General features: G+C 51.0%; 1 protein-coding gene across 4 annotated transcripts in view; it reads left to right on the top strand.

Moving 5' to 3' along the window:
* The first annotated feature begins 7,559 nt into the window (after nt 1–7,559).
* NTNG2 (netrin G2) overlaps nt 7,560–24,400 on the top strand; it is a 52,615-nt gene continuing 35,774 nt past the window's right edge. For 2 of the 4 annotated variants that reach the window (XM_075772708.1, XM_075772705.1), the window contains exons 1-2: nt 7,560–8,101; nt 10,746–11,865. In XM_075772708.1, the coding sequence (XP_075628823.1) occupies nt 11,653–11,865 (213 nt within the window). In that variant the 5' untranslated portion in view covers nt 7,560–8,101; nt 10,746–11,652. The remainder of the gene's footprint in view (nt 8,102–10,745; nt 11,866–24,400) is intronic. The other 2 variants (XM_075772707.1, XM_075772706.1) reach the window with 2 other exon arrangements.

A 24,400-nucleotide genomic window follows, 5' to 3' on the forward strand; every position in this document is an offset into this window, starting at 1 on the left:
ACAGCTTTTCAGTATGTTTTCCCAGCCAGTTTGGGACCTTACAGCATTTCTCCTCTGCCATATTCCCCCACCTTGCTCCCGGGAATGCCACATGAAACAGTGTCAAGAGCCTTACTGCAGTCAAGATGTATCACAGCACCAGCTTCTCCCCTCTCTGAGACCTGCTGCCCTGTCACAGGGAAATTAGATCGGTTCGACATGATTTATTCTTGACAAAACCACAGTTTGTGGGGCTACTGTATACCTTATGCCAATGCCATGCCTTGCCTTTGGATCTAGCCAGCAAAATTCTGTCCCCATTGAAGTAAGGGACCAAACTCCCAGCATCCAAGGACTTTACCGTGTCTAGATCCCACCCGACACGCAGAAGCAGTGGCGATACCATTGCGCTAGTGCTCACAATGGTTTATTTCCACTGAGAGCGGCAGAACATAGCACGGGGATATCACACGCGGGTTTGAGCTTTGTACACCCCGAGTACCATCGTGCTGTGTGCACACAGTCCCTTGCCTCTCTGAAACTGCATTATCTGGTGCTACATCATTTCATTAGTATCCTCGGTGCAACGGGTCAGGTTCAATAAAGGTGGAAGCAGGTATAATTTACACGCTGAAGGGAGCTGGAAGAAGGTGTAAATTACTCAAGCACATACTACCTAACATTCACTTAAAATTCACTCTGAATTTGGCACCAGATATATAGGAGATAATCAAGTTTTCCTTTTCGAGATCTTGTGTATTTAAAACCTGCTGTGTTTAATTTTTGCAGTCACAACAATGCTCATTCATAAATATTTTGTAATGTTTGATTCTATTAGTATGTTCAGTGCAGTGTCTGATTAATGGACTAGAACAATGGGATTAAATATATTCTGGGCTCCAGAACACCACTTTGTAATGCCTAATATACGATAAGATATTACAGATAGGCTTGTCTTCTGCCTAGATGTGATTGCACTTGAATTCTGAGAAACTCAGATACAGATCTTGGATAAGATCTGAATTTCAAGTGCGCCCTAATTACACAGCACACTGGACCAAACCTTGAGGTCTGCGCATTTCCAGCATTGGATTCTTCACAGCTCAGATGCAAATGCTGTTTCTTAGCCCTCTCTCTCAGGAATTCATAACATATTCATCAACTTGTAGTACCTAAGAGCCCTGTCCGACTGTATTTGGAAGACCTTAATTTGACTCCAGTAGGAGTTTAACAATATTAATAACTAATATTAAACTGGATTCCTAATGGGGATGCTAGGACAATACCCTTTGATCACTGCATTAATCTGGTGCAATTGTGTTTATATCAGCCTTGTTCATCCCATGTGTGCTTAGTGCCATCTTGGCATGAATATGAAATATGCAAATCTGGGGGATACACGTTAATAGTGGGTCCATCTGCTGGGATCTTTTATTAAAGAGAAGTGTGAATGCAGTTGCCATGCAATACACTCTTACACACAAGGACCATGAGTTACAAAAACAAGAGAAAACATCTCATGCTTTTGCCTTATTGGTATTTCACATTCATCGTTCCTGCAGCCGATTTTCATTTTAATTTAGAAATTTTCACAAAACCTAAATTTGAGTGAAAAAGCTCAACAGTTAGCAATGACTGTGCATATACGCGCACGCACATCTCTTCCTCTCTAGTGACAGACAGGATATTACTTTTCCACTGCATATGAAATTAATACCAGAAGCATAAGAAAAAGCATATAAATTCCAACCCTTAAAGCCTGATCTGGATCTCGCTTTTACTGCTTAAGACAGCTATAACCTCGAGGAAAACTATCTGTTCAAGTTGGGGATAATACAGAGGTGCTGAATGGAGAGTCAAGCCAAAACTTCAGCTCAGCCTTAAACATGGAGTCATAGCCCACTGCCTCCGTAGGATACGGATGAACTGCTGTGTGCTGCTATTTCACTTTTTCTGTAATAAACAATTCTTTCAACTCTATCCGAAAGGAAAAGCTCCTACAGCTCATTGTTCTTGTGAACCGCTGTGTCCTTAGCTTGTCTCTGCCGTGGATGTGTATGCTGATAGTTTGGGGGGAGTAAGCCGTAATAAATTTATGTAACAGTTGGCAGGTCAAACTTCCGTGCCCTAGATATGCAAGTGCTGATTCGGATGTGGAGTGGAGAAGGTGTCCTGACGACATAAAGTCTAAGTATCCATTTTGATGAGCATGCTTAACCTGGGAACTGCCTTTTCTCCACCAGCCTGCAGATAAGGAGAGCTTTTGTCACCACAGCTAGTTCTGAGTCTCATACTCATCCCAGAATGCTGGATTGAGCAATTGTTCCTTTATCCAAGGGCACTGGGATCTGAAGTACAAAGAGGGCCCATATTCTCCTCCTTGTTTCACGGATATGCGAGTGGGCAGGAGAGTAAGCAAGAAGAGAGGTTTTTTTCCATATCTTCAATATGCAAATAGATTAGTGAGCTCAGCTCTCTATTCACTGCTTCCAACATACATGACACAGATGCTGCTGCTCCCATTGTCAGACTAAAACTGGGGGCCTGATGACAAGAAACTCACTGAGTTTCCATCTGCATAAACCTGAGATGATGGTCGGGTAAGGAAAGTCATTGCACTGGAATATGTCAGCTCTACTGTCTACATCCACAACTTATTAGCTGTGTTTGGGATCTAAAAAGCCAGTTAGACTCCCGGTTATTCCTGCACGGTCAGCTCTTAGTGCTCCTTGGTGTGGCCTCATTTGTGTCTACCCAAGGGACTGCCACCTTTCTCCCTTGTATAAGCACAGCTACTGTAATCTGGGCTACAGCCGTTGAAACTACTGACGTGAGTGTTCAACCAGCACATGACTCAAGAAAAATTTAAGTGCTGAGATTGGTTATATATGTATTTATTACGTTCCCGTGATGCAAATAGCATATTAGCATAACTGGGTCAATTATTTGGCAATCAGCACATGTGTGCCTGGGAGGGAAGCATGTGCATGTGTCTGCTGGTTTTGTGCTGCTGAACACATCACCTGCTTGGAAGAGAATAAATGTGTTTACCCCAGTGCTAAGAAAAGAGAAAAAAGAACAAGTCAACCTTCCACAGCTAGCTGATTATGCATTTTCCACATCAAATTGTCAGCATTTATTCAATTACTTCACTCATTACAAGTGTGTTCTTCAACCACTAACCTAAAAACCCTCCCTGCTGCTGTCAGCTCCATTAGAAGTGACATGTTCCTTCCTCAGGTTAAAAAGCATTTGTGGAAGGCATCTCCTCCCAGCGTGAGGCTCGGGGCTGTGGGGAAGCACAGCCCCGCACCGGGAAGGGAGCTCCTCTCCCCATCGCCCCGAGCAAGGCCGGGGGGCAACGCTGGGGCTTCCCCTGGGAACGATCCGTGGGTCGAGGTGAGCCCTCCCTGGGGTGGCAGGAGTTGTTTTTAAAGCAGAGACACGCTCCGAGGCGGGGATTAGAGGAATCCGCAGGGCTCTGTCAAGGATGCGGAGGAGATCCCCAGAGCCAAAAGCGTGTACTCTCAAACACTTCCATTTCAATAGTAAGTTAAAAGGAAAGATCCCCTTCTGAGGGGCTGTTAATTATAGATCCCTCCTTTAAACGCTCCTCCTGGTTTTATCCATACTTACTCGCCCACAGCTGGTAAAGATAAGGAAAGCTCTACCTTCCCCAAAATCAAATAAATCTTAAATGTTTCCTGAGCTGATTCACTTGGCTAAGCTCTGATTTGATATATGAAACAAAAGACAAGGCAAAAGACAAGGCAACAGAAAGCAGCATATTTTCCCTGTGTCAAGGTGAAGTACTTCCCATCACCCAGCCAATCTCTGCTGGGGTTAATGTGCATCAATAATATTTAAATGATCAAAGTTTTTCTGCAGAGACAGTGATGGGTTTTTTTCTGACTTGTCATGCTTGTTTTCCTTAAAGAGGCAATGACCTGCCGTAGTTAAGGCTTGCAGTTTGGCACGCAGGAGCATTTTGAGGAGCGTTATCTCCCTAACAGAAGAGCAGCCTTGTGTTTCCCTGCACAACAACCTTTCTTAGCCTAAAATGCTTTGCATCCTATTTCCTTGATCTGGCTAAGTGCTTGCATGCTGAAAATCCCACCCTCCCTCCAGCTGTCCTTCTGGCAGGAAAGAGACGGCGTCTTCTCTCCAGAGAGTACAGTCACTGCTCCTTTGGTTATCTAATCAGGGAGGGCAAAATTCACCGAGGGCCCTGTAAAACCCTCTGAGCTGCAGAAAATGCATCTGAGGTCCTGTGCGGGAGGGTGCGAGGCAGGGAGCTGGGGGAAGCCTCCCTTCCCATAGCAGATGCTCTCTGCCATCTCCCTAGTAGCTTTTGCAAAGGAAAAAAAAAAATGTAGAGTACTCCAGGGACTGAAGCATTTGTCTCTTCCCTCTCCTGCTCACTGGGGCATGCGTGTGCCTAAGAGCAGGGGACCCGTAGCACCCGCCGGTCTGGCCCCAAGGCTAGAGCAGTGGTGTACGGGAAGGGCAAGAAAAGAAATATCCCCCACCCACCCTCCTGGACTGCATGTACCAAAGCTGTCTGTTGCTCAGTTCCTCAGGCTTTGTGTGGGTTTCCCAGCATTTCTCCTAACTACAAAATATTATGTCTCTCTTCCTTTTAAAACTCAGTGATTTTGTCTTTGCACCAAGCGCAAGGAACCGGGAAGCACAAACCTTCCCATTCTGATCAAGCTGGAAGCTTTATTCCCGTTCAGCTTGCTAAGAACAAAAGGACAGTACGAGGGTGGTGAGATGAGACAAATCTCCCCCAGTAAGTGCAAGGTTCAAGCAGCCTTCCCCTCCATCATCCCTAAACCAAAAGCACCATTAGTAATTTCCTCCCCTTTTCCCTGCAAACTGCTCCCCGGAGGTCCTGGCGGGCTGGAGAAAGACACCGCTGGAACAAGGGGTCGGGCTGAGCTGTGCTTGCCAAATATTACCCGAGAACCTCCCTTGCAAAGGGGTCTCTCACCTTCTTCTGGGCTCGGAGCACAATTATGAGCCTTGTGTTTCCACCTAATAAAATGCTTACTCACTTGCAGTAGGCACTTTGACATCCTTGGCCGCACATTGCTAGATAAGGACTATAAAAAGAACGTATTGCTATTACAGGTGATACAGCAATATGTATCCTCAAATGAAAGATCCTTTATAAGCCTGGTTATTATTCTGGCAGTAATCTTGGATCTCTCTCCGAAGACTCAACTCAGCTCAAGTGTTAGCAAGTGTATCGCCACCGAGAACGCAGACTGCGAGGTGTCACGTTTACCTTCTGTTCTTTCAGTATATCCTCTACCATCCCAGGTTGGGAAAACACTTCCCTCTTCTCCCGCGCATGTCAAAAGCACCATTTGCCATTTAGATTTAGGGAGCCAAATATAACCGTAGTATAAACAGGTGCGAGCCCGCATATGTCAATAGAATTACACCTGCTTACAATGGGTTTACATTTGGCCCTTGAGCCCCGGGGATCCCTTTGGGAGCAGAGGCTGTATTAAATATTAAGGGCCTTATTCTCCACCCCTGCCTACGCTGTAGTAATTAAATCTTAGTGCAGACCCATTGATTTTCAACCGCGCTCTCCTTGCGTGAGAGGGTAGTGCTCAGCGCGAGGGAGGGGGCAGAGCTGTCCCCTCAAGGAAAAGCACATCCATTTTGCTCCTCGCAGAAAGGAAACGATACCCTGCATTAAAAATTTGCAAAGAGTGCTTGGGCAAAAGAATGCAAATGGTCTAAAATTAAACATTTGCTGCAACTCTTCCCCATTCCTTCCTGCCTGTGACAGCAGCACTGCCGGCTGCTTTGCAGTCGCTTCCTTTGGGCTCCCGTGTCTATCAGTGCCACAGACGATCTCTCTCTTTCCCAGCATAAGGACCCTCGGAGCCAGACCTGTCTGTTTACCCCAGGAGTGGGAGCAGCGCGATTCCCCATCCTCCGAGCCTGTTCCTGGATCTCCTGAATCGCTGCGTAACCTTGGACAAGCCACGCAGCTGCTGCCAGCCTCTCCAGGGTATTACGCTGATTAGTTAATTCTGGTGATTTGCCTGGAGCTAGCGCCTTTTACCTGTGTCTATACACGTATTATTGCTAGCTTCTGATCTTTTGAGCTTGCAGGGCTGAGAAAAACGACTTTGGTTTTTCTTTAAATGCCATGTAGTTTAGAAGTGTGACAACTCATACTGTGCTGTTATTCTTTCCAATTGAAACCTAATGATGCGTGCATATCACTTAACTCTGATGTCAATAATCAACACACCACTTGGTCTTTTGCCGTGGCTATTAGAGGGAATGAAAATGAAATACCAACTCCTTTTTATCCTGTTAGTGTACCATAATAACTAATAAAGGAGTAATAAGTGAGACACGGGGAATTTCCAGGGGAGTCATTACTACAGAGAAGACCTAAAGGCACAAAGTGAAATCCAGGAATATTAGCCAGCCCTGAATTTCCAGCCAGTGCTTCTCACACAAGTAATACTGCTGCCGTAAAAATCTGTGTTTACAGAAAAAATTATCATGTGGAAAGTATCAGTCTGTGTCCTGACCAGAGGAGTGGCGACTGAGCCAGAACCAAACAGTCTTGCAGGTAAAGACCACCCTGTGCATCAGCGTAGCATTTAGGCTGGGCCACAGTCAAGATACGCGCCAGCATTTCATAAATCTCACTTAACGCTCCAGTATGTGGGAAACGTTTCCCAGAAGAGCTCTAAATCACCTCTGCCCGGTCACAGGATGGATCGTGTGTTTTCCAGGGACTCGTAGGTGGGAGAAGCCACATAAAGCCCTCAGAGCAGTGGGCCAAAGGAAATCATATGCCAAAACACTGAGTCGATGAGATTGCAAACCACATGCAAGTTGGACAATGCACTTTCTGGCTTAGAAATTATTGAATTCTTGGCTAGGAAGGAACAGGCATTTTTTGGTGTTCGTGTACATAGGGGGCAGTGGGGATTTTTTTGTTTTCCTCCCTGCAAATGGACTGTCATTTATCCACGTGCATGTCAAAAGCCTGTCGCTGCTTAGGAATGATCCTGTCTCCAGCATCTAACTAGTGCAGGCAAACCTGACAGTTTTATGCACCCTGTCGATAGCTGGAGCCTTCTCTGCCCCTCAGCGTGGACACAGGAGGGTTGGCCTAAGCAACACCCACCTATAGCTTCTGCATCCCCGTGCTGGAAGGTGTTACCACATCTTACGGCTCTGCATGTTAATCCCCTGCCTTACCAAAGAAAAACCTGGTTTGGTTAAATCCCAAAGCACATTCCTCCCGTTATCAAAGCATTTCCCAACCATTTGATTTCCCCATCTCCGAGTTCCTGCTTTGTTTATCCTATTAATTCCAACCACCCCCTCTTCCCCCAACACACGCGCACGCAGCCTCATTTACAGCATCTTCGCCAGCAGAAGCCTCCCCAAAATATTCAGGGCACACCAACCGAGAACTTACACGTGCAGGGAAACCCTCGTGACTAGAGGGTTGTGGTTTTTTTCCTCCAGCGAACATGATCTCATGATTATTTTTTTTTAAGCTCTTAAAGAAAAAAAAAAAAAAAAAAAAGAAAAACCCCACCAAGGAGCGGCCCTCCTGGCCTGCCGGTGTCTAACCGGAGGCAGCGGGCTGTGCCCAGCACCCGGGACGGCGGGGATGCTGCAGCCGCCCCTCCGGGAGCCTCGGTAACCCCGGAGCCGCCGGGGCTGAAGCCTCCCCGTTCGCAGCCTCCTCTTCCTCGGGTGGTTTGCCTCCCGCCTGCCTCCCTCCCCGCCCTCCCCCTCCGCTCGCATTTCCTCCCTGCACCTTTAAGAAGCACATTGCTCGCCGGTGGGATGGTGTGTGCTAAAGCTGCACAGAGGAAGTTACGCAGCCGGGATCAAGCACGGAGATAAAAGCTCCGATTGTGATTGAAAGTGAGAGCAAAAGGGATTTCAGCCTCGGCATTAACTTGCGAGGGGAGCCGGGGATCGCACAAAGCTTCCCCGGCCATCTGGCCTTGGGGTCCGGCGGCGCAGCGGCTGTCCGCCGGGCTGGGAGGTGCGGGGGGTTCCCCCCGGCCCCGAAGTTCACTGCTCCGCCGGGAGCCCCGCGCCGCAGAGCTCCCTCCCGGTAAGGACCTGCAGCGCCGAGCACCGGGGGGGGGGGGGGAGGCGGGCGGGGGGAGCGGCGGGCAGCGCGCGGTGCCGGCATCTGCCCTCTGTCCCCATCTCCCAAATGCCAGCGTGTGTGTCCCCCCCGCGCCTCGGAAGTTGCTCCGAGTCTCTCCCGGGGTCCCCCCCGCTACCTGCCCCCCCCCCCCCCCCGGAGCAGCGCCGGCTCCCCACAACGCGGGGGGGGGGGATTTTATTTCTTTATTTTTCCTGTTCGGAGTTTGCAGACGAAGCCAGGGATGCTCCCCGCACGGGGACGGCTCTCCTCCCGCTCCGCCACTTGACCGCAGCCCTTGCGGGCTCTGAGTCCTTCAGTGCACCCGACACGGGGGCGGGGGCAGCGCTTTGCCTGGAACCGCAAACGCATTAGGGAGGGCGGCGGAACAGGAGTGAGATTTACCGGTTTCTCTGTCGGGAGCCCCGTGCTCCTTGGAGCTCCGCACCGTTATGCGTAGGGTTCAGCCTCCCGTCACATCGCGGGCAGAGCGGGGCTTTCCTAACTTTGCTTTTAAGGGTGGAGGGAAAGGGATGAGCAGCGTGGAAAAAGAGGAGGAAAACTCACGCTTGGTCGGGGGGGGGGGGTGGGTGGGAAGAGTGGTTGAGGTTTATTTTGAAGGCAACACTTCTGAAAGAAAATTGCAAACTCCTTCATTGAGTTTACTTTCTGTACTTAATTCCAGAGCAGCTCAGTTGTTGCTCAGCATTGTCTCTTTATTTCAATAGGGTGTTAATCCAATAATAATAATAATAAAAAAAAAAAGAAACCGGCTAAGTCAAGATACAATCTAATTTTGTGTTTTTAATACTCTGGCTATCAGTCCCCAGTGATTGCTGAGTACTCTTCAAAGAAAACAAAGAGCATTGATTCTATTTGTTCCCATGAACTGCAGTTTCTTAATAACATCAGGTGAAGATTTATTTTCTGAGGATCAAACCAAATCAAGCAGGGCACAACCTTCAATTTGGAGAGTCCCTCTCCCCCGTTTGCAGTATGCTGGCTTATTTCAGAGCAACACTGGGCAACCGTTTCTGCAAAGGAGCTGAAACGGCTAGGTGTTGCACCGCAGACTTCGCACGGAACCCGCACGCCTGGCTGATTGACTGCTAATTAATACATTTTTCTAGCAAATTTTTATTTCCCTGAGAGTCTGTGATATTTAGCCAGCATAACAAAAAACTAATAGATATTATAGATCCTTTCTTCCTGGGTTTTTCCCCTACAGCCATTCAAGTGCAAAATATAATTGTTAAGGCTATGAAAATAGATCCATAAACTTCACAGCACGGGAGTCCTCATTAAAACTACCCTGCTTGTTTTCTATACAATACTGGAGTCTCACGCTCTCTGCTGTTATTAGGCACTTGGCCGTGACCAGTTTGATGTAATAATTAGGAACTGACTTGTTATAACTGAAAAGACAGCTCTGATGTCAGCGGGACTTACAAACACTGTGTCACACAGGTTTATTATTTTTTACTACATTTACTCATAATGTAAAAATAGCAGCCAGTCTATTCTTTGTTTGGGAGTTTATTCAGGTCCAACGCAGCTATAATAGGCTGCTCTTTGAGAGCTGGTGATGAAGCATGAGAGAGAGCTTCTCTTTTCTGAACTCATTCATCTCAATCAGCACTCTTTCAACCAAAAAGGGGGGAAAGGGAGATGGTAGCACAGCCATGTGAAGCCTCCGAACATGGATCGATGCATCTGTTAACCTGGAGTTTCTGGGCTTTATTAACAACTGAGCTTTATCAGAAAGCAAATCCTAAACATGCTGTTGAGGCTGACATCCTTAAATTCTGGAAGAAAAGTTGGGGAATCACATAGAAAGGGAATTATCCAGAGCTAAATTTCTGTTCTGGATATGTGCCGCCCACCTCCTCTTATGAGATCTCCCTCCTGGGTCTAATGCTGAGAGAGGGTTTGACTTTTTTCTTTTTTTTTTTTTTCCCCCTTTCTTCCCTAGTTCTTTGTCATTTTGTTTTGTAATTACTTAAGATTTTTATAGCTCTACTGGATAGATGACAAAATTGCAGAAATGTTGCTCTAACCTGAAATTAATACTGGGAAGGTCATTGCTCTTTGTATTAGGTGAACCTTAAATGTTATTAGGACTTTAAATTGTTTTTTATTAAATGTTATTGTTCAGATAAATCATATGTGGGGATGCTGGACAATGTATCTGTCTCCCCAGCTGTCTTATTTATTTGCTTATCTTTTTAAGACTATCAATTTGTCTGTCTGTCCCTGCTCTGTGTCTGCATATTCTCTGTCTTCTAATGACCTATAGCAGCTTCTTGATATTATTTGAAGACCCATTAGAGCTCTTCTCCAGCTGCTGTTACAAACCAGATACCTTAAACGGGGCAGCGCTCCTTCCCATCTCCCAAACAGCAGAAGAGCCATAAGCATCTTACTATGGATTTCTTTTTATTAAAGTTGTATATCTCCCTTTTACAAAAACCTGGCTCGGGAAGCCCAGCTGAGGGCTGTTTCTCCTGGGGGGGCCCTGCTCCTACAAGTCTCATTGCTCCAACTGCACACACACACACACACACACACCCCCTTGCTCCCAGCTAATTTGTTTTTCAATTTGTTGTAGGTGCAGCCCGCTAATGAACTCTCCCTTTGCCCTGACTATGAAAGAGAGAGGAGACCTCAGGTAGCAGCACGGCTTGTGGCTGAAGGCTTTGGGAACTTGATGCTCAGTTGCCAAAGGGCAGAGTCAAACAGAAATCCTTGCCTGCAAGTGCCTTGCCACTGCTGCACGACGCAGAGGGAGAAGCAGCAAGGCCAGAGCGGCTCCTGTCAACCCACTGACCACCCAGCATCCTGCTGGGACCACTGCGGATCTGGCCACCCAATGTGTTACTGTTGACACAACCGTCCTTTGGGAGAAAGGAATTTCAGCTCCAAAGAGCCTCTCTTGTCAGAGTTGTACTGATAAGCAGATGCTATACTTATTTTACGTATTAATACTCAAAAGCCCCAATAATTATTTAAAACCACAGTTTAAGGCACTTTCCACAGCGACGCATTTGCGGCAGACAAGAAGGTTGAGGAAAACCTGATCCAGCACCATCTCACAGCCTCTCCAATTTACTCCTATCAAATTTCATCAGCGACTCAGAACTTGATCTTTCTATTGATTGACTGGAGTCACCTCTAGATATTTTCATGCTGATTTGGAAGCCCTTTCATACAATAAAAGGAGGGAAAAAATGAGGTTGAGGAAGACTTTTGACCACTGATCAGCAACTCTGGCCAAAACTTTCCCAATCAAGTGATTTGCAAAGTTGGCTTCTGCGCCAAGAGAAACTTTCCACAACCAAACACAGCGTGCAGAGTGGGATCATTCCTGTTATTGTCTAGATCTCCTTTGACTGGATCACTTGTAGATGAGGAGTTTCCATGCTGATCCCGAGAGCAACCCCTAGCCCAGTAGCTGCCTTCCTCGGGACTCTCGGCACTGCCCTTGCCCAGGGATCCCGCACTTGGCCGCAGCTGCCATGCTCTACCTGGTTGCTCTCCTCTTGCACTGTCTCCCCTTGGCCATGGGACAGTATGACATTTGCAAGTCCTGGGTGACCACGGACGATGGCCCGTCATGGGAGTTTTATGCTTGTCAACCCAAGGCCATGCGGATGAAGGATTACGTGACAGTACGGGTGGATCCGGCAGGAATCACTTGTGGGGACCCGCCAGAGAGATTCTGCACTCATGTAAGTGTTTTTCCCTCCTTGTTTGATGTGTTACAACAGACTCTGCTTGCGGGTGGCCAGAGGCACTGTCCTGCTGAGATGCCATTATAAGGACGTTTCAGTTCAGGGCCGCAATGGCGACAGCTGCCTTGAGCTCTCAGTCTCCTGGTTTGTAAAATGAGGAGAAGGTGTCCTGGCACCCCGGTGCTGTGCCGACCAGAGGTCGGCCCTAGAATAGGGATGGTGCCGGCACGCTGAGGGGAGGGCGAGGAGGAGCCGGGGAGGGCTGAGCAAGTCCTGCTCTGGGGTGGTAAAGTCTGGGGTTTGGAAAAACTCTGCCTGCAGCAAGCACACAACCTGAGCTGCTCTGAGCACGTCCCCCCGCTTGCGAAAGTGTGGGGGTGTGTTCACCAGTCCCATCCCAAAAGGCGGTGCTGGCACCGGGGTTTTATCAGAGGTGAGCACGTCCTCTCGGCATGAGTAAGGGCGAGGGGCAGGGGGGTGGAGGCCAGCGTGGCCCCGCACACCGGCAGCTCAGGCAGTCGGTCTGACAGCCATGAGTTTCACCCGAGTCCCTGGAAATGCAGCTCTGCCTCTCTTCTAGCCTCCACCTGAAAAGACTCTCTGGACAGATGCTTGCCCTTGTAGTTAAAATCTGTAACTTATTTTCTCTTAAATATTAATCATTGCATTTCATTCCGTGCACCACAAAGCTCAGCAGGAACATTTGATTTATAATTCACGAGGCTTTATGTTGTTAAAAAGAGTTCGGGGGTCAAAGCAAAGAGCAAAACAGGACGGCCGTAACATCCCCTCCCAAGTGTCCTCCAGGAGTGGTCCAAGCACACATTTCAGGCACAGTGACCAAGCCAGTCCGTGGTGACAGGCCTTCTACTGGGCTGAGCCCCAGACAAGGACTATGCTAGCCTATTACTGTAATGAGAAGGGGAGTTCTCCCTCTAACTCGGTGGAAGAGGGGACAGGAGTCCCAATTTCCTTTGCCAGACTCAGATACCCCATGCCTCAGTTCCCCACCTAGAAAATGCTCGTACACGTAGAAAAAACCTGGGGCCCAACCAGCCCAGGGTATCTCTTGAAAATCCAAGAGAAAAATGCTGCTTTGATACTAGGAGATGACAAACATTTACGACCATCAGAACATGCCACCACTATTTATTTACCCAGTTCTCCCTAGCCTAAGGGGTCTCATTAGTACCAGGGAAGATATTTTCACTAATTCCCGATAAGTAGCAGCTTTTCCTTTGAAAAGATCATTTGAAGAGAAAGATTAAGTCAAAGGTTGCAAATAAAACAGTTAACTATTGATGGGTCAGTCTGGATTTCCATTTATCTGACTGGCTGCAGAAGGATTAAAAGGTGAACGACAGATTGCTTTCTGCTACATTCGCTGCAGCTATTTGCAAACGCTTTCTGGCTAAGGATGCTCCAGACTTCAACTCCACTGACCTCCAAGGAAGCAAAAGACACAAACTGCAATCAGCTCTCTACATCTCTTGATTCAGTCAATACTGAGCTAAAATCTTTCTATTCTGGGCACCAGCAGTATTTCCTCGTAGCGTACGCCTGCCATGTGCTGTAACACTTGCAAACACCGTGTACAGCCGTGAATGGGAGTTACACAAACGCAAAACATGGATTTGCCTTCCTGTCCCTGCCTCACCTCGGGGTGCACGCCTGGCCCAGCTCTCATCTCCCAAACCAGAAACCAGCATTCACAGCAACGTCCACGAGCAATTCCCCAATGAAGAACTGTGCTAAGAACAGGAGTAATATATTGCAAGTTATTTTTTAGATTTTTGGGATAGGTTTATGAAATCCCACTGTATTCATGGCCCTTTCTCCCCCATCTTGCACCAGCGCTATCCTCTCCAGAGGATTTGAGAGTTTTAGAAGCGAAGCAGATGAAGAGCAGCCCTGCCAAGGTGAGCAAGGAGCCCACCGCCCAGCACTTAGCGCAGAGTAGGAGGTGGCTGCAGGAGAGATCCAGGCTCTAGTCCAGCCTAAGGACTTGGTGTGTGCTGGGAGGCCATCGAGGTAAATTTTCACAGCCTGTGTCACAGAGAATGACACGTGGCCATTTACTGCTGAGTATCCCCCTTATGGTCAGTAGAAAGTGGAATCAGCAAGAAACAGCCTTTCCATCGCCAGTCCTGGGTGGTGACTTGACACCTATTGATGTGCAGAGAGAGGCGAGCGGAGCCCGCAGAGGACGCGAGCGGAGTTTTGCTACCCCAGTGCAAAGGAAGCGCTGGACAAAAATCAATGTCGCTGCCCACCGATCATTACAACCTCCGAGCCCCGGCCCTTGCAGCGAGAGGGGAGGGTTAGTGGCTGGCACGCACCCCGCGTGGCTCCTTGCCGGCCAACCTGTTCAGATGCCTTTTGGTGTCCTGTTATCCTTTCTCTTCAGGTTTTAATTATTTCTATCTAACAGGTGGGTTCTCGTAGGAGCCTGGCTTTCCAGCAGAGAAGTTCTTATGGTGACTATATTGCTTTCTTAGGTGTCTTTCAAAACAGCAGGGTACTGTCCGTGCAGTTAAACTAACGTTACTCAGAATTAAGCACAGCCCGGCAGGACGCCTGCACTGCTCAGACAACTGAAATCAAAATTAAGGACGCACAGACATCCCTCCACACTTAAGCAGGCAGACGGGAGGGAGCTGGGCAGCGTCGCTGTGCGGGGCATTGCTGCAGAGAGGCGGAGGACGAGGGTCCTGGTGAAAGTCAGGACCCTGTAAGACAGCGAGTGTTTCCCGAGGCTGTACCAGTCCCAGGGAGGCACTGCCCAGCCCACAGGATCACACGCTACGCTTTTAATGACTTTGAGCAGCGCTCAGAGAGTTCTGCAAAAAGGGGCGTCTGGGGATTGCAGGGATTATTTGGAGGATTGTCTTTTCTGTTTTACAGCAGTCCGAGTCAGATCTGGCTGCTCCCTTCTGGCTGGGAAGCGTTTTGCTGCTTGTTAAGGTTGGGGGTTTTGCTTTTTCCACAGTTTCTGAACCTTCTCCTATTCATGTCAATGCCTTTCTGGCAGGGTCACCTGAAAAATTAATTGTACTTTACCTCCTGGCAGGGCAGGGGGAGTGGTGGGAGCAGGAAGACAGATGGATAAGTAAATAAAAGCCTGAATGACTCTAAAAGCATGACTGAAGGCTAATAGGGAACAGATCTTTTAACCAGGGATGTCAAGGGAAGGGTGAGACTTGAGAGATCACATCCAGGGGATGGCACAGAGCAGCTAAATGCAGATTTCAAATGAGAGGGGTTTGCAGGACAGGCATGGCTGGGGAACAGCAAAGCTGCATGATCTGCATGGGGCAGAGGGGAGATGCGGCGTAACTTCACCGTCCCCCCTCCCGGGGAGGAGGAGGAGGAGGGTGGTGGAGCTGGCAGGGCACTCCCAGGTATGGAGGTGCTGAGGCACTTTGATACTGAGCAGGGACCTTTGAGAATTGCACTTTGAAGCATCGGCGTTTTGCACACAGGATAAAAAAATACCCAAGTTTTGTGGGCAATTTACACATGGGATGGGCAGCGGAGAGCGAGCAAATGCCAAAGCCCTGCTCCAACGAGATTTGCAGCTCAAGAGGTTTGTAAATCATTCCAGCAAAAGCAAGGAGGGGTGTCCGCAGCAGACAGCCTGCGAGCCAGTGGCCGTCACAGAACGGTTTCGGTGCTCCTTGACACCCCGGTGAGAGGTCCCCGCACCCAGCCAGCGGCACAGGCTCACCGCGGGGATGGGAGCCCTTTCCCCCCACCAGAGGTGTCGAGGCAGTATTTCTTGTTCAGACAGCGCTCTTTGATGCGGGGCCGAGCTCTTAGCCCATATTGATGGGTCAGGGGTATTTTTATTTGGCGTCAGCATTGTTTCATCAGCTAATAGAGGTTGTTGATTTTGGCACGGGTACATGAAAAGAAAAGGCTTTATTTATTCATTACGCGTTCAGCCAAATTTGATGTTTAGTTTAATTCTTAGCTAAACTTTTCTGAATGACATGTGGTTATAAGGCTTGTACTAAGGAACTATTTTTCTTAGTAGAATTGTGGGATCATTAAAACTAACGTCAAAGTTTTTAAAGTAAGACAGAAAATGTAGATGTGCTTCAGAGATGCTCTTCCAAAAGCATTTTTAAAGATGCAGCATGATGTGGTGGTTAAAGGATGGATTCATCCCTTCTGGTACGCTGAGCGGACACAAAACCCGCAGCCCTTCCCCAGCTCACCCAGCCCACAGGACGTGCCCATGTTGTCCCTGCACCATGTTTCAGGTAGGAGACTCGGGGGGTCCTCAGCCTTGCCACCACCCCAGGGTTCAAGGGCAGTCTTTGGGCTGAGCAGAGCCCGTAGACAAGTCAGATGAAAAATCCCTTTCAAGAAAAGTGGATGTTCTCTCTCCTCCTCGAGTAAACCAGCACTACCCACTGTTGATTGCAAATCCATCCTCGGCCTTAGCAGAGGGCTGGGAGACAGAGCTCCCCTTTGCCCTTCCTTATGGGACCTATGTGGCATTAGGGACAATTATTTTGCCTTTATGCCAAAATTCAGCAGCACAAGAAATCCACTGCCTGCTGTCAAATTGCCCATGACATCTTGGTCAGGGCTGTGGGGACGTAAAGCCACATCTTTCTTTTCACATCTGTAACGTGCTAACAGCCCCCCTTACCCCTCGAACCCTCCGGTACATTAAAGCAACACCTGGGAAATACTCCCCTTTCCTTTGAGGAGAGCCTGGAACAGGCAAGTGCTGCCATTTCCATCCAGATGAAGGTTTCCTAATCCACCCCTTGCACCCATCACGGCATTGCTTTCAACCGTGGGAGAGAGGGCTGGGGCCTTTCGGTTCTGTTCCCCCCTTTAATCCCTTCTCAGCACCAGGGTTGCTGCAGAGAACACTATTTGAAGTCAAGATCAGCAGCTCCGTGCCCTTGGGGCCAGACCCTTGGATTGCACGTTATTAGCAGCTCAGCAAATTACACCCTACTGCTCTCCTACCACAGAGGCTACTCCAGAGCGTGGCAGGATCTCAGTGTTATAAAAGCAGAGGCTTTACAGAAAATGAAAGAATACAATTCAGCTTTAAATTAGAGAGTGCTGAGCAAACAGGATTTCCCCTCACAGTCCATAGCAATTTCCTTAAATGCCCAGTTCGGGATTCATCTTGTTGTAAAGCGGGACGCTGCTCCCCTAACAAGGATCATTTCCACTTGCTGATGGAAAAGACATAGCGATAAAAATCAAGCTGTCAAGTAGATTTAATTGGTACAGTGAGCAGAAAGTTTACCCCCATCTTGAAAGAGATGGGGAAGAATAAACTGCTTTTAAGAAAAGCTTTACTCTTCAAAGGGAACAGCGTCTGGAACGGAAAAGCTGGAGAGAACTGACTCCAAAGACTTGCTGGGGAGCGTGGCCAGAGCCGGGAGAGCAGCTCTTACAGCAGCTCTTACACTCGCTCACACGCCAGCTCCAGGTATCACAGTTTTGCATAAGCAACTTTTGAAGCTGAAGAGATTCAGGGAAGTCCATCCTATTTATTTTTTTTAAAATCTATATTGCATTCTATAGCATAGATACGATCTCCCAATAAACTTTAAAAGGAATTCTTGCTACAGTCAAGACTGCCTGAGTGGGAAGGAGTGCTCTCCTACCAGGCTCTGCTTTCCCTAAGTGAAAGTCCAGTTTTAACCTTAGCTGAGCCTGATTACAGTTTCAGACCCCGAACAACATTTTTACTGTCAGGATTTTGAGGCGTGGGGCTTAAGGCTGACCCAGCCCCATGACCCTGCCTGTTGTCCCACACGAGTGACAGCCACGTCCCCGCTGGTCCCCCGCGGCACCGCTGCAACCTGCGGAGCCACGGTCGGTCGGAGCAGTTCACTGATCTGTCTGAAAATCACCTCTGCAAAACAACCCAAACCGCTTTGCTTTCCACTCCTGCAGCAGCTGTGGGGCTGAGCGCTTGGCTGCGGCGCTGTGCGCAGCAACGGCTGGGTCGTCTGCAGCAGCGACGGGCAGCAAACTGCAGAAGTGGGGCTGCAAGATCACGTCCGGCACTGGACGGGCACCTCTCCCCCCGTGGCTACGCTCTGGGGCAGCACAGCAACGAGCAAGCAATGCTGATGTCCTCAATGGGGACCATCCAAGCTCTGCACCTGCCTCATGGCATTGCTCTGGAGAAACCAAAACGGGAACACGGCCAAGCAGCACCAAACCCCCCCCCATCCACGAGTCAACCAGCACAGCCCCTTCCTTCGCAGCACCCTCGTTTCCCCTGCAGCCCCCACAGCACAACAAAGACGCAGAGGGGCCTTTACAAGCGACTGCCCCCCTCCCCGCCAGAGCCACGGTGCCTGCGGCATCACGGTTTCCTGCTGAGCTCAGCCCCGCTCGCCAGAAGCAACCAGACCCCTGCATCCCACCAGGGAGGGGGACGGGGTGGTGGGGAGCCAGCGGTCGCTCTGTGCACACCCCACGCCATCCCTGCCCGGCTGGGTACAGAGTTTACAGCAGCGCAGCGACGGCCAGGGGGTCCTGAGGTTGATGAATTCCTTCACTGACCTAGATGGTGAGCTCCATCAAGCGTGAGCAACAGCAGCTCGGCAATGCTTGGCTAGCAGAGCCCGAATTTCTGACTTGCCAGAGTTATTATGCACGTGAGCTGTTGCTGACCTGCTTAGCAGGAGTTCTCCACCGAGATGGCGTGAGCCCCACTGCTGCTGCCGCCCTCTCGAAGCGTCCATCTCCTCGGGCACCCTGCAGTGCTGAACGGGCCCTGGGCATCACTTGGGCAGGTCAAGGCAGTACACAGGTTCCTGTGCTGCAAAACACCAAAAGGGCTTTTTCCTCTGTGGACTGTGAAGTACTGCTTGATGACCATCCCGGAGACATCTGTCTCCTGGAGGAGCTGATGCCTGGCTAAGACCCACCAGCAAACAGCAGTTTGGACTTCCAGCCCTCGCCCCAGGCAGATATGCCATCCCCCGCCATGCAGCACCCCAACCCTGCCCACAGCCTCAGACGTGTCCCGTGAGCTCCCCGCAAGCCCCCCCACCTTTCAGACAGGGTCACCAGGCGCCACGGAGAGTGCACATGTCAGCACTGACTCTGCACCCGCTCTGCTCCACTGCCCCGACCTGCACTTGCTCCAGCGCTTGGCACCAGCGCCTCCGCACATCTGCTCTGCGCTACGAGCAGGCAGGCTCAGGGGAACCTGCGGCTCCGTTCGTCAGCTGGCCCCGAGCAGGCTCCAGCCGTGAGAGGGAACTGGCTGGGGCTGCTCGGCCAGGAGCTCAGTGGGTGCCGGCACACAGCGATGCAGAGCCACCGGGTTGGGTCACATCCCAGCTGGCTCCCACCTCTCCCGCTCACTCGCATCTCTGCGGAAGCCACCAACACAGCAGGCTCCCCTCCCTGGAGCAGCTCCGTGCACGGCGCCGCAACTCCAGCCTCTGCCTGAGACAAGTCGCACGGGAAGGCAAGTGCCAGCGTACGCTCAGAGCGGCGCAGTGACGGGTGCCAGAGCGGGCAGCGGGGTCACCCACCCGTGAGCGGTGCCGGGCGGCTCCAGCGCCCACGTGCCCGCAGCCCAGGACTGACGCCCGTTTTGCTGCACGCTCCGGCGTGGGCGATGGGTCTCTGCTCTCCCAGCGCTGAGCTCCGCATGGATGCTGCCACCACCGTGTCCAGTCCTGCCCTTGGCAACCTCCTCGTCCCTTTTGTGGGAATATCCCAATGGGAGAACTAACACAGACTCAACTGGTTTTAACACCCAGCCTTCCCCTGGCTAAGTCGGACGCTTCAGCTCCACGGTGCTGCCATGAAGGGGGTTTGGAGGAGCCCTCTAAAGGACAGGATCACAGTCCTGCCCTCGGGGACACCCCCCACAGCAGCCAGGACACGTGTCAGGCTGACCACAGCACCATCCCGGCCACCAGCAAACACCTGCTGAAATGTGACCCCTAAAACAGAGCATAAAGCAGCCAAACACTTTGCACGCAACAGCAAAAGCAGAGTGCTTGACGCAGCAGACGCAGGATCCCTGCTCGGAGGTGAAGGGGTGGGTGCAGGGGTATCTGCCACCCAGCCACCCTCCCCCTGCAAAGGCTTTGGGGCAGATCTGCACCTCTGTTTGAGGACCACAGAGGAGCCTCTGCTCCCTCGCCTTCCCACCCTCAGCCTCCGCGTCCTGCCCTCCCCCATTCAAACTATCAGGGCCTCTCTTACAGAATAAAATATTAATAGCGGCGTAGCGAGCCTCTCTGCAAAGGCTGCATGTATTGAGCTTACAAGGCGCACAAGCTTTTAGAGAATAGGACACTTTTCCTACTTCCTAAGCATTTTCTTAGTCCTGAATCAATAACGCACTCAGAGCCCAGCACACAGGTCGCTGCTGTTGTGCTCCTGCTGGTAGGGGCTGTGGACACGGATACGTCTCTGTAGCAAGACGCGAGGGCTTAATAATCTGGCAGAGAAGGGATGGGGCAGGGTCCAAGCAGCTTAATTTGTAGACAAGCTTCAGGGAAGTGCCCTGGGAAGAGCAAAGCTTGCAACTCTTGGGTACAGAAAGTCCAGGTTTGGAGACAAGCTAAAAAGCAATCAACGGGATTAAACGCCCGCGTCTCTGAACACGTGCCCACAATTGCTGGCTCAGGGGTGTCTGGTTCATCAGCTTCTGATCTCGGGCTCTAGGTCACCCCGTAATCCACAAACTTGCAAAAGGAACAGTTGCAGGGGTGCAGCCTCGGCAGCGAGGGGGGTGCGGAGGTGAGCCCAGGGCGCCAGGAGGGATGGAGTTAGAGCCCCTCACCGGGGGATTAGCAGTTCACAAAGGAAGAGCTGCTCAAAAATTATTCCATGGGAGGCCAGGCTGCGGGTGATGCGTGTGTGCCCAGCACAGGCGAGATTATCTGCTTAGGAGTGGAATTTTCCAGGCGGCGTTAACCCTTGTGTCACCCACAAATCGGCTGCACATGCATTTTTCAGGACAAGGTGCTGGGCAGTGGATCCGGCAGCAGACGCTGAGCTGCTGCCCGGCCACCCCAGGGCTTTGGAGGTGGAAGCGCTGCCCCGAGGTCACCCTGCGAACAGGGTCCCTTCTTGGAGAGGTCACCTGTGGATGGGGCTGATTTCAGTCTGGAGGTTAAAACGCATCATGTCACCAGATTTTCTGACTGTCTCTGGCTTAGCCAGAGTGGGCACAAAGGGATTTGTGTCTGTGCACGAGCGGTGCCGGCTGCGTCGTGAGGGTCACAGGGGACTTGGGTCGGTCCTCGTGCGTGACAAGCAGTAGCTCCCTCCGGATTGTCCCTTTGTGGAGAGGATGCTGCCTGCCTGGATGTCAGCCTGCTGCAGAGGTGGTACCATCTACATGCAAAGATCAGTTCAGACCCTTTTCGTGGAGGGACCAAGCAGACTACGGGGAGAGTTTCTGAGACAGCGTGGGGCAAGAGCAGGGATTTCCTCGACCCTCACAGTTTGCCTTGACCCTCACATCAAGATTGGGTGAAGGAGCCAGTAGTTTGCCCAGCAGCAGGTGCCTGGGGAAGCTTGATCTTCAGAAAAGTGGAGCCCCCAGTGCTCCCGGTGAAGCCTGGACCTGCTCCTGAAATCCCTTCCTGCCTCAGTTTCCCCACCTGCAGACAGGACATTGCAGTGCCACCACACGACCCTGTCTGGCACTGTGACGTTTCCCCACGGCTGGTGGAGAGAAGGACATAGTGCTGAGCTAGGATGAAATACGAACGAGATGCTTCTCGAATTCAGAAGCAGGCTGGAGGGGGAAGGGGAAGAGCAGCCGCAAGTTCAGGTTGAATCTCTTCTCTGGCGGAGAGACGGGCCCAAGGGAGCCCGAGAGCCTTGAACGAGCGGCATGCTGTTTGGTGAATGAGTATCTGCTTCAGGCCAAAGGAAAGAGGCAAAAAGCAAAGCAAAATGTCTCGCTGAGCGTGTCCCGGCGTGTGCTCGCTAAGAGCCGTGCTGCGAAGCCAGCGGTGCCGGTTTCTGCTGACTCACGCTCTCCCGAATCCCGCACGCAGGCGAAGCGTGTCCTCACGCCCGTGCCGAGGGGTCACCTTGCGCTCAAACAACCTCCGATCCAGGAGGAAGGGGAAGGAAGCAGAGGAGCAATCAATCCCCCAAACCACGGCCGGGGGGAGACAGAGGGAGTGACATTCAGCTGAGCCAGAATTAGCAGCAGATCTGTGGAGGGACCCCATTTCCACCCTATTAATAATTCATTCCAGCTCTGCCTTTACCTGCTCGTAAACAGCAAACAGCTTGTTACTGAGGATGGTTTTCTTCCCTTTTGCTGTCTCTGCCCTAATAAGAATCCCTTGAAAATGGCTGGGGAGAGCGAGGCGGCGAGGGAAGGGCACACGAGCAAGAAAACCAGCCCACCCTGAGCTCCCGTCCCGTCCCGTCCCATCCCGTCCAGGGCTGCAAGGCTCCCTGCCCCAGAGCCCGCTGCCTCCCTGCCGGGGCTGCCCTTCCCCTGTGGGGGTGGAACTGCGGAGTAACCCCTCACCGAACCGCGGGTATGCCTCGCCAGAGCCTGCCCACACGCACAGGCTGTTTGAAAACATCTCTTTGGAGGGTTACCACGAAGAAGGGAGCAATGCCCGCGGGGCACGCGGATCAGGGCTTTGCTGGGAGCCTTCCCAAGCACCCGAGCAACTCTCAGGCAGCTGCCACACAGCATCACCTTGAAGAAAGCTTTTAAGATTTCATTTTGAAAAGGCACAATTTGCATTCCGAGCACCCCCAGCATCTCCGCCGTCCAACACTGTGGGACTGGCCCCATCAGAGACCCTCCCTGCACGCCAACGGGCATCCCAAAACGGCGTGGGTGAAGCTGTACCCAAGACATTTGCCGGGTTCAAGTCACAGCCGAGCTGCGGGGAGAGTCGGCTCGGGCACTGAGGGACGTCGTAATCTGTGCAAGAGGAGCAGATCCCGTCCAGGCAGCTCCACGTGGCCTCTCCGCATCCCCCACCGCCCCCCCACGTCCCCCGGGGCATCAAGCGAGGAGGGCACCCTTGGCTCATGGGGAAGGGCCGGCGCGGGGCTGTTTGGCTCGAGAGGAGCCTTGCATTTCTCCTCAATTATCTCCGTGCTCCCAGCCATCTCTGTCAGTGAGTTATGCCACTTGCCAGCTGTTGGAAATAATCGCTGTAAATTAATTACGGTTGTTTCACCCCTCTGATCCCTCCCAGCCCATGAATAGAGTGAAAATTAATTGTCGGAGAGTATTTCCAGTTCTTTGGGAGTCCCATCCTGGCCACTGGCGGGTTATGGTTTATGCCCTGAAGCATGAGATTTAATTACCCACAAATGTTATTTTTGATCATAAAATCACCTTGTCTTTTCATAAATCCAGATAGAGCAGTTGACCCCTCAGGTCAGGAGCAGCAAGAGTGAAAATACCCCGTAATGACGTTAGGACAAGCCTGCGTTTTCTGCCAGGTAGATGCAATTCTGTTTGGGAAAGAGCATCGTGTCCTGGAGCGGTTATTGGAAGAAAAAACAAGGAAGCTTCTCAAAACGTGCATTGCTCAGCATGGCCCTCGTCAAAAGTAGATAGAAAAGTCTATCTAAATCTAGAAAATAGATTTAACTCGGTATCAGTGGGGGGGGGTAAAGGCAGTTGCCACCAGAGCTGGGTCTGGGATGGCATCTTCCCTACCTGGCGGGTTGTTTCCTGGTGCTGAATCGTGGTGCTGACGGGCACCGGAGCAAACCTGCAGCCCAGCTGGGACGGGGACAGAGAACCCTGCGAAGTGCTGGCAGAGACAGGGATGCTGGAGAAGGGGATGGAGGCAAAGTGATGCCCCGCAGCTCAATCCCAGTGTGAATCCGAGGAACTCTGCTGATTGTAAAGCAGCAGGAAAGCAAACGCACCGAGATGATCATTTCAGCTTTATCCTGCAGCCTCCTGAGCAAACAGATCCAACTTGGTGCTGGATGGGGAACGGGAAGGGGAGAAGCCGACGGTGCAAAATAAAACTTAGTGGGGAATGTGTGCGGAGCACCCGTGGGAGAGGCAACGATGGAGCGGGCTGGTCCCTGCTGCCCTCTACAACTTGGGGACCCCCATCTCCCACGGCCACCCGTCCTCCCCGTGACTTGTTCAGGGAAGGGGAGGCTGCAGGACACCCGCAGTGGCACCGGTCCACGGCAGGGATGTAGCAGGGCAGGAGGGATCAGGTGCACACGAGGATTTTGCCGATGTGGTTGTTTTGCAGGATCTGGAGGAAATTTGATACGGACTTAAGGACTTAGTTGCTGTGCGAGGCAACGCAGGGACTTTGTGAACCTCATCAGCTAACCTTTAAGCAGAAAGTCAAAGGCAGGGTTGTAGGGGCACTGCGAGAAGCAGAAGGGCCTTGGGATGCACCCAACAGCTCCTTAAGCATCATAGATGGATGAGGCGGGTGCTAAGGAGGGGATTGTCCCCTCCTGGGTGGGGGTTGAGACCGAGATGTCCTTGGCTACAAGCGCTCCCAAGAAGGAAGGAAGGAGGTTTCTGTGCTGTCGCCTGCCC

Source organism: Balearica regulorum, chromosome 20, assembly GCF_011004875.1.
Source record: "Balearica regulorum gibbericeps isolate bBalReg1 chromosome 20, bBalReg1.pri, whole genome shotgun sequence".
NCBI classification, from domain to species: Eukaryota; Metazoa; Chordata; class Aves; order Gruiformes; family Gruidae; genus Balearica; species Balearica regulorum.